This window comes from Acomys russatus, chromosome 21 (genome assembly GCF_903995435.1).
Source record: "Acomys russatus chromosome 21, mAcoRus1.1, whole genome shotgun sequence".
Lineage (NCBI taxonomy): Eukaryota > Metazoa > Chordata > Mammalia > Rodentia > Muridae > Acomys > Acomys russatus.
The window spans coordinates 59,054,724-59,065,055 of record NC_067157.1 but is presented as its reverse complement, the minus strand read 5'-3'; the positions used below and the strand labels follow the sequence as shown (position 1 = coordinate 59,065,055).

The following is a 10,332-nucleotide window of genomic DNA, read 5'->3' as shown; positions in this document are numbered from 1 at the left end:
ATACTTGCTCTATACCAGGCTGGCCTTGAACTCAGATCTGCTTGCCTCTGTCTCCTGGATTGAAGGCATGTCTGTATTCCAGCCAGATCACACAAACCTAGAAGGTCTTTGGATGTGATCTCTTGCCAGAGAAGCCATGTTCTGAATTTAAATTCCTCTACATTTTGGTTTTGGTTATTCAAAACAGGAGATAAAGGGAAAACTTTATCTGTGTGTAGCCCTGGCTACCCTGGAACTCTGTAGACAAGGCTGGCCTTGAACTCAGAGATCCACCTGCCTCTGCCACTTGAGGCATGCACCACCACACCCAGCTTTAATCTTTTACTTTACACATGCACTGCAGGACTGTACCCACCTCTGGCCCTCCCACCCTGGCCAAATGTGTCCAGTTTCCTTTTAAATTTCATGTAGATGGGCATTTTGTCTGTATGCATGTATGTCTATTACCTGTGTGCCTGGTGCCCCAAGGAGGCCAGAAGAGGGTACTGAATTTCCCGGAACAAGAGTTAGAGGTTGTCAGCCACCATGCAGACTCTGGGAATTGAACCCAGATCCTCTGGAAGAACAGCCAGTGCTCTTAACTGCTGAACCAGCTCTTCAAACCCTAGCTTTTCTTTTTAAAGAGAAGGTCCTTATGACAGGGCATAACTTGCTTAACCTGCTTAAACTTTATTGCCTCTCTGTTGAGACCTACTTTAGTTCTTAGGATAGCTATGGCTCCTCTGTTAACACCTGCTGTCGCTTTTAACCTATCGGAAGCCATTTTGTCTCCAAGTCTCCGTTTTGATCATGAGGTGAAATTAAGTTCTGGTTCTCCGGCTGTGCCTGCCTGGGAGCTTGAGTAGCCTTTTACTCACAACTCAATACTTGTTGAGCATTCTGCTTGAATTAATGATTTATGTTCTACTTAAACAAACACACAATACCCTACTATGTTCCTTTCTCCAGAACAGTGGGAAATTGAAAAGTCCCCAAGCCTATATCCTAGCTAATCAGCTTAAAATGCTTTGTCTAGCCACCTGGGTACAGTATGCTCAGATCAAAATCAATTCTTACGTTTAGGTAATCAAAATGATGTAATTCTTGCTTTCCACCTGGTTACAGTTTTTTTTTACAAAAAACCTGCCTTAGAAGTAGTCAGTCTGACTCCCGGATTCAGGCTGTGGCCCTGACCTGTCATTCTTGTTCAGCATGCTCTAACATTTGGGGGCTCATCCCTGGGACAAACTGCCTTTCTGTCCTCTCTGAATCCTACCCCCCACCCCTTCAGGGGAGGTGAGCTTCTTCTTGTCTTGATAGTTCAGACCGTAAAGGACTTAATGGGGACAGGTTTGTACACAAGCCCGCTTAAGCCCAAAGTCCAAGAAACTAAGAGGGCACTGCCCCTTTTATGCACAGGCTTGTACAAGGCCCCCTCCAGGGAGGAAGGGGGGACTCACCTCACAGTGATCTGTCTGTAGTCTTTGTGTCTTGTCTAGTCACTTCTGTTTTGTTTAGTCTGTGTAGTCTTTATGTCTTGTCTGGGTTGTTTTATGTTTGATTGTTTCATTTTGTCTGTTGGTGCCAGGTTTTTTTTCTTTTCTTTATCCTCCCCCCCCCCCCCCCCCACTCCTTGACTATCCGATCCTTTTTTGTTTTTGTTTTTTCGAGACAGGGTTTCTCTGTGTAGCCTTGCCTGTCCTGGACTCACTTTGTAGACCAGGCTGGCCTCGAACTCAGTGATCTGCCTGCCTCTGCCTCCCGAGTGCTGGGATTAAAGGCGTGCGTGACCATCCGATCCTTTAATCAGGCACTACCTTAATTCTGTTTTTCAGGATGTTAGGTCTGACACAAAGATGGGCAGAAAAGGTTCTTTAAGGGGCTCAAGACAACCCAAGAGAAATAGCATCGTTTCTAAACGTTCTAAACTCTTTAAAGTTTCAAAAAAAGTTGTATTAGTTGATCAGACTCTGAAAACAGCTTCCTTCTACACAAGCCAATAAAACATTTTTGTCTTTCCATTTTCCTGGGGTCCTAAATCAGACACTGATTATGGGGGCACCCCAACTGCATGAAGCAGAGCTTTATCATTTACATGAGTTCGTTTATAGTGCTTATCTTCAGCTGTATCCACTAATCTTTCTCTTCCACCCCAGTCTTGCACATCCTTTTACGGCATGAGGACATGGTTCAAGGCTCTGTGTTTGCCCCCAACCTCAATTCTCCCATGGGATAACAGACCCTCTCTTTCAAAGAGAGGAGGAAAATAGTAAACTTTAACATTAAATATGATTAACAGGCTTATTCAGGATGTATTACGTTACATAAAAATAAGAAAACAGAACAAGAAACTGTCTCTAATCTGAGACAACAGAGTGAACTGAATTGCTGCCTGACTTCTGCTTGCCCCTTCCTCTTCTGAACAAGCAAGCATTTGTTCATCTCCCTTGAGAAGGGACCACCACCAATATCCACTTAGACAGAAGTTCTGTTAGCTAATGACAAAACTGTCTTAATAGAAATCTGCAAATTCAGCTTCTGTAAAATGTGCTCCGGGAAAAAATCTCTGCTGAAGCAGGGATTTAAAACAGAACACCCTAGGGCTGGAGAGATGGCTCAGAAGTTAAGAACACTGCCTGTTCTTCCAAAGGTACTGAGTTCAATTCCCAGCAACCATATGGTGGCTCACAGCCATCTATACTGAGATCTGGTGCCCTCTTCTGGTGTGCACGGAGTACATGTAGACAGTACACTGTATGCTTAAAAAAAAAAAAAAAGGCAAAAAAACAGAACACCCTAAAATAGTTCCAAGATTATGATAATACATAACGGTGTAAACCATGAAATGTTTCTGAGTCTCTTTACCCAACAGCTAAAGGCTGCAGTGGCGAAGTAATAAAAGTTCCCCCGTGTCTCCAAGTGCTGAGATTGCTCCACTTTCCTCAACAGCCTTCGGATATAGAACACCTTCAGCTTCCGTGTGCCCGGAAATAGTGAGTGCGGTGAAGGGCCGACAGCGTTTGGCCTCGTCCGCCGGCGTCCTCTATTTACTCTGCTTCCCGCTTCCTCTTAGGGAGGGTCCCAGCGCGAGATCTGACCCCGCCTTCCGCCTTCCGGCCCCGCACGTGACGGCCCTCTTCCGGCGTGCTGTGGTCATGGCCGCCGCGGCCGCCGGGCCGGTGGAATTGGGCTTCGCCGAGGAGGCGGCGGCGTGGAGGCTGCGCAGCGAGCAGTTCCCCAGCAAGGTGGGCGGGCGGCCGGCGTGGCTGGGCCTGGCAGAGCTGCCGGGGCCCCGGGCGCTGGCGTGCGCGCGCTGCGGCCGGCCGCTCGCCTTCCTGCTGCAGGTGTACGCGCCGCTGCCCGGCAGGGACGACGCCTTCCACCGCAGCCTCTTCCTCTTCTGCTGTCGGGAGCCGCCGTGCTGCGCCGGCCTACGAGGTGAGCGGCCGCCGCGGGGCATCCCCGGGCGCAGGGCGGCCGGCTGGGTGGGTGGTTTTGCAGTCGGTGTTAACTCGCTGTTCCACACGAACTCTTCAGAGCCAGGAAGAAGTTGCTCGAATCAGACGGAGCTCCTCCCGCTTTTCTTTAGTTTTTAAGATTCTCTGTGCAGCTCTGCCTGGAGCTCACGGGCATCCGCCTCCTTCTGCCTCCCTTTAATCCTATGCTGGGATTAAAGGCCTGCGCCACCGCGCCCTTTTATCTTTCATTTTTATCCCCTCTCCTATAAAAACTGCTCCCCGAAAGCGAAAACTTCGTTTCCTCCTTAAATGACGTTTTATGAGGTGAAGCACCAAACAAGGTTCAAATGTTTGACTTTCATTTTACAGGAAAATACTTTACCTTTTTTTCCTCTTCGTTTCAGTTTTTCGTAATCAGCTACCAAGGAAAAACGACTTTTACTCATTTGAGCCGCCACCTGAGACGGGAGCCTCGGATACAGCAGACAGTGTATGCCTCCAGCTTAAGTCCGGAGCCCATCTCTGCAGGGTTTGTGGTTGCTTGGGTCCCATGACATGCTCTCGGTGCAGACAGGCACATTACTGCAGTAAGGAGCACCAGACATTAGACTGGCGTCTGGGACACAAGCAGGCGTGTACAAAGTCAGGTACGACACCCGTTTTCAGCTTAGTTTCACTGCCTGTCAACCCAGATACCTTAGTTTCTGATTAAAGGTGAAATTAGAAAACATAATACCTTAAAGGTCTGAGGATCGGTAACATGAACTTTCATAATGAACGAGCAGTGTTGTTGACTCATCATGTTGACAGCTTTTCTTGTATAGTGGTTTTTAGGACTTACCTACTCAAAATACAGCCAGCTTTATTAACAGGGAAGCAGTAGCTAACAGTAGTCATGCATAATGTGACACTATATTTTGGTTGACAGCTTAAACTTACACTCCTGATCTAAGATTTTAATGAATTCTTAGTTCAGTTTCTTTGTAGACTACGAATCTCATCACTTTTATCCATGCTTGTGGTGTTGGTGTGGTGTTGGTGTGGACAGACCTGCGGTGCTAGTCTCAAAGGCCGAGTACATCAAGTGGTGGTGGTACTCAAGCGCTAGATGCAGGAGGATTGTGAGTTGGAGGCCAGTCTGGGCTTCACACATCTTGCCTTGGTGGCTTGCATGGGGGTGCATAGCGATTGGCCTATACCACACTCATGCTCAAAGTGATGAGATCACTCAACACAGATCTCAGAACTACCATTTAGAAATGGAAATTCTTAAATCATCTCCAAAACTGTTTATTAATGATGCTAATAACTTTGTCATAGACCATTTAGACCATACGGTTCCAGACCACAACTTCCTGTTTCCAGAATTTGAAATTGTAACAGAAACAGAAGATGAGCTTTTGCCCGAGGCTGTGGAAATGGAAGATTATTCTGAAATTACAGGAAGCATGGGTAAGGAGTACAGTGACCAACTCAGGAAAAACACTTCAGGGGGAAAGGCACCATCAGTGTGTGTCTGTGGTGAGAGTGTCACAGTGCAGGCAGAAGGGTAGCTGCAGAACCTATGGCTAGAGGGGCCTTTGTCATTCAGTCTTAGGTTCCCGGGAGCGCATGCTCTGGGGCTGTGTCTGTGGGACGGTGGGCTCCTTGCCGGCCCAGCACGCACCCTGTGTCTGTGGGACCTCAAACACCCAGCAGCAAACTTGCCTTTTGCTTCTGGGGAGAACTGAAGCTCTCTGCATCGTGTGCTTCAGGGTTTGATTCTACATCTTGCTGACTGTAGAGTGTGAACTATAATCCAGGTCTATAGAAACTGAATTAGAATCTCAGGCAGGAAAAGCCTGTGACTAAGAGAAGGAAGGAGAAAGGGTGGAGGGATGGATGGGTCAGCGGGTTAAGAGCACTTGCTGCTCTTGCAGGGGACCCAGGTTTGATCCCTACGAGCTACCTGGCAGTTTGTCTGTGACTCCAGTTACAGGTGACCCTGCACCCTCCGCTGGCCTCAGAGTGCACATACATACATGTAGGCAAAATATTTTAAAAAATAATGGCACGTGTCTTTAATCCCGGCAGAGGCAGGCGGATCTCTGTGAGTTCGAGGCCAGCCTAGTCTACAAAGAGAGTTCCGGGACAGCCAGGGCCAATTCACAGAGAAACCAAACAAAATAGATATGCTATAGGAACTACCTGGTTATGACTACGATGTGTCTGTTCATGTGTGTATTGTCTTTATAATAGTCAAGTCATGAAAATGGCTTCCTTCAGCAAGGAAGTTAGTGGAAGGGATGGTGAACCCAAGAGGACCTGGTAATCATTTATATAAGCACTATATAAGAAGCAATCATAAAAGTAGCTCAATTATATAACTGCCTAATTCTAAGTGACTTCAAGCCAGTGGATCCCTAGTAAAATATATTCCAAGAATGGGAAGAAAAGGTTGAAAAAAATTCAGTGAGCATGTTTTTATTTTGAGAAAGGTTCTCATGAAGAGAATTTGTCCTCCTGCCTCCACCTCCGGATTACAAGGTGTTACCATTTTACATCAGATTGCTGTTCATTTACTTAGTAAATATATGTTTGGGTCTAGAAAATAGTACAGATTTGCAAAGATGATGTAGGACTTGACCCTTTATTGGAAGATGCCATCAGCTCATGAGTACATTATCTACACAAAGGTTAGGATGAATGGTCTCATTTGCAGATGGGACTCCAGATCTATGAAATGACCTGTTTAGGAAGGTGGCTGATTCCAGAACTAGGGAGGAAATACTCAATGAAAGAAATGGGGGATGGAGAGATGGCTCAGTGGTTAAGAGCACTGCCTGCTCTTCCAAAGGACCCAGGTTCAATTCCCAGCACCCACATGGCAGCTCACAACTGTCTGTAACTCCAAAATTTGACACCCACACACCAACGCACATAAATTAAAATGAAATATTTAAAAAAAAAATGGTCACTATCAGAAATTGAAGAAGTTAGCTAAAAATTCAGTTACCACAGTTTTAATCCCAGCACTGGGGAAGCAGAGGCAGATGGATCTCTGAGTTCAAGGCCAGAGTGGTCTATAACATGAGTTCTAGAACAGTCAGGGCTACACAGTGAAACCCTGTCTCAAAGAATAGACAAAACTCAGTTACTAGTGGTCTAGTGACACACCTGTGATCCCAGCTACTCAGGAGGCTTAAGGCAGGACTGGAGTTTAGGGCCATGTACAGCTACCAAATGAGTTCAAGGGAAGCTGAACAACTTCAAGAGACCCATCTAGAAGAATAAAAGCGATGGGGATGGGACTCAGTGTAGAGCATTCCGCCTAACATGTAACAGCCCTAGGTTAGTTCCTGGTTCTCAGAAACAGAAAATTCATTAACCAACAAAATTATTTGTGGATACAATGAAGTGATTCGTGAATCTTGAAATTTGATTTGAAGCTGATTCTTGGTACTTGGCAATTTTGTGTATATCCAACATTTATAAGGTAAAATTTTCAAAAAGCTTCCCTTGAGTTAGTGCGCTCCAGCTGAGAATTGGTACCTGGGCTGCAAGGAGAGAGGTTGGAAATTAGGACACAGGAGCTTTGCCTGTGAAGTATCCTAAGGGCCACCAAAACATTAATGTTTGCTTCAACACTTAAAGCGCCAGTCTGAGGGAGATTACATTCTCCATGCATGACTATTTATAGCAGTGAGTGAAAACTCCAGTTCTCTGACTGAGAAGATCCAATCTGCTCTTTGATAGATGTTACTCACTAAGGTTGTACTGGTTGTCCACTGGTCTGTTGAGAAACAATGGTTCATGGTAGGTAGAAGCCAAAACTGGCTGTGGAACAGAAATGGCATTTCACGTCCACATGAATGAGTGCACGCTGGAAAGGGATGGATGAGATGAGGAGACATGAAGAAAGAACCAGATAGTGTGGGGAGGACTTGGTGCAGGGGACAGCTGGACTTCTGAGCTGTCACCCTTAGAGACTAGATTTTATGATTACGTAACGTCACCTACAAATGAGCACAGATGTAGCTTGAGCACGTGAAGCTTCCTAATTAGAATTAGGTTTTCCGTACATTTGAGCTGTTGCACTCTCCATAACTATTGTGGGTTGTTTTTCAGGGGGAATACCTGAGGAAGAACTGGATTCCATGGCAAAGCATGAATCCAAGGAAGATCACATCTTCCAAAAATTTAAATCCAAAATAGCTCTGGAACCTGAGCAGGTGAAATGGCATTTTTACCTCTGCAGTGTATTCTCAAAATGACTACAACACCTACTTTTAGCTTATAAAAGCAGTGAGATTCACATGCCTACACACTGTACACATATAAACACCACATGATGTGTTAATGTCAAATTAAAATTTCCCCACTAATGCTCGGCGGCGGTGGCGCACGCCTTTCATCCCAGCACTTGGGAGGCAGAGGCAAGTGGATGTCTGTGAGTTCGAGGCCAGCCTGTTCTACAGAGTGAGTCCAGGACAGCCAAGGCTACACAGAGAAACCCTGTCTTGAAAAACCAGGAAAAAAAAAAAAGTTACCTCATTATGCTACTTTGTTATGACCAAAAAATTACTAACGGTGGCTTCCTAAAACTGCTAGACCAAATAAGTACCCAGGGTGATCTGCCTTCTAGCTATGGTGATATGTCTTACAAGAGAAATGTTTGTGTTTGTATGCGCGTGCGCACATACACCCCTTTTTAATACTTAAGGACCCTGACAAGTGCTAACTACTGTGGCCACGTTTTCAGACTCTAGTCACTCTGTACAATGTAGTGACAGAGTAGAGAGTCTAACATTGTGTGACCAGTGCCTGTTGCTGAATCTGAGAGCCTTGAGTGTGATCCTTGGGACCAACAAACTGGAGGAAGCTGATCTCCACACCCACACTTTGGCATTGAGTGCTGCATGTGCACACACCATTTCTCATTGTTTAGTGATGGTTCCATGGACAAGTCTTAGCTGTGGTCCTTGTTGATTTTAGATCCTCAGGTATGGAAGAGGCACGCAACCCATTTGGATTTCTGGTGAAAATATCCCTCAAGAACAAGACATTCCAGACTGCCCTTGTGGTGCCAAGAGGACATTTGAATTCCAGGTATGAATTTTAAAAATAATGACTTTAGAAAAGCTGACCAAAATACAGGTATAGGTGGCTCAGCATGCCTATCAGAGAGGGTGTCAAGTCAGGACATTTAAGACTGCCCTACCTTGAATTATTAGTGTCACTTTGTCCTTTGTTCCAGGTCATGCCCCAGCTGTTGAACCACCTAAAGGCAGACAGACTGGGCAGAAGTGTGGACTGGGGCATCTTGGCTGTCTTCACCTGTGCTGAGAGCTGTCACCTGGGCACTGGCTATACAGAGGAGTTTGTGTGGAAACAGGATGTGATAGATACTCCCTGAACAGGGTTAAATATTCCTTACGAGCAGAGGCACACACTAATCCCAGCACTCTGGGAGGCACAGAGGCCTCTGTGAGGTCATGTTCTAAAAAGTGAGTCTAGCACAGCCAAGGCTGCACAGAGAAACAGTGCTTCCACAAGTGAATTCTAGCATTGAAGATCCCTAAGAAGACAAACCTGAACAAAGCTGTCGTGACCTGTTACTCTAGCATTCTTGTTCATTCAGAATCTTTTGTTTGTTTGTTTGTTTTTCAAGACAGGGTTTCTCTGTGTAGCCTTGGCTGTCCTAGACTCGCTTTGTAGGCCACGCTGGCCTCAAACTCACAGCGATCCGCCTGCCTCTGCCTCCCGAGTGCTGGGATTAAAGGCGTGCACCACCACCGCCTAGCTTCATTCAGAATCTTAATCTGCCAATTTTCAAAACACTTGAGGTTACATCACATTCTACTACCATTGATTATCTGACTCTAGCATATTAAATGAAGTCCTGGTCTGTGAGTTCATACCACAGGGTTCAATAAATGGATTGGAAAAAGTTAAATATATATGAACATTTTTCCTTACAGTATTATGAAAAATTAAAACAAGAAACCATAACGAAATAATTAACTTTTATGAAGTGAAAATGGACCATATAAAAAGAATTATAAAGCTTTAAAAGAAAACAAGAATACCTGTTTATATGGAGAAGTAATCTTAAACACCTAATGTCATCTTTCCAAATAGTTCACACATTATTGACATCAGTAATGCCTAGGAAGTGTAAGAAAGGGTACTTCGTACACTTTCGGGAGTGGGGTGGGAGTTGGACTCTAGTACTGATTTGTCAAAACTTAGAACACATAAATGGTCTATGATACAGCAATTCAACCTGTAAAGGTATACTATAGAAATCTGTGTGTTCAGAGTTCATACACACTGCAGCACAGTGAGCACTGGAGGGGACAGAGGACCAGCACTGAGAGAATGGTTGAAAGTAAGTATAATTAATACACTGGCTGCAAAAATGGAAGTCACCAAAGAACACGCTTCAGTATTTTTCCAAAAATGAGATGAAAAGCAGCACGCCTAGTGATGAACACCCTAACCCACCTCCTCACCACGCCTCACAAGTGAGCAAGGCCCCCAGTCCACAGTGACATGGCTATTGGAGGAGGTCTGATCACACTGCAAACCCCAACTGGAAAAACAAGTTTCTTGTGTGGCTCAACCCCAACGCACACCTTTATTCCAAGAGCATTCTGTAAGCAGGACTAAATAAAGCTAACTCTAGGTCAAAAAGGCAGAGCAAGCAACCATTTGACAAGTGAACATGGGAAAAAACAGAAGTCTGGAGGAAGGACGGACATTGAGTTAAGGGTATTTAAGACGAGTGGAGGAGCTCTTTCCTTCCAGAATATGAACTGAGTAGGAAGATCAGCCTTATTCTCCCAACTGCTGGCCTTCAGTGGAGCTCTTCTCAGTCTTGTGTCAGGCTGGTTCTCCAGTACTCCCCAAGTGC

General features: G+C 45.3%; 1 protein-coding gene across 1 annotated transcript; it reads left to right on the top strand.

Annotated features, from left to right (window-relative positions):
- Positions 1-3,113: 3,113 nt before the first annotated feature.
- On the top strand, positions 3,114-8,894 carry Pdcd2 (programmed cell death 2). Its single transcript, XM_051164332.1, has 6 exons — positions 3,114-3,417; positions 3,842-4,084; positions 4,758-4,889; positions 7,545-7,648; positions 8,412-8,525; positions 8,674-8,894. Exons 1-6 carry the CDS (start codon positions 3,135-3,137, stop codon positions 8,830-8,832), a joined length of 1,035 nt encoding a protein of 344 aa, XP_051020289.1. The 5' UTR covers positions 3,114-3,134; the 3' UTR covers positions 8,833-8,894.
- Positions 8,895-10,332: the final 1,438 nt, after the last annotated feature.

What these genes read in the sequence shown, in the direction of transcription:
- Pdcd2 (XM_051164332.1), top strand. Translation starts at nt 3,135, where the DNA reads ATGGCCGCCGCGGCCGCCGGGCCGGTGGAATTGGGCTTCGCCGAGGAG. An exon ending in GTGCTGCGCCGGCCTACGAG is followed by an intron (nt 3,418 to 3,841) that starts GTGAGCGGCCGC and finishes TCTTCGTTTCAG; the next exon opens with TTTTTCGTAATCAGCTACCA. An exon ending in TGAAATTACAGGAAGCATGG is followed by an intron (nt 4,890 to 7,544) that starts GTAAGGAGTACA and finishes GTTGTTTTTCAG; the next exon opens with GGGGAATACCTGAGGAAGAA.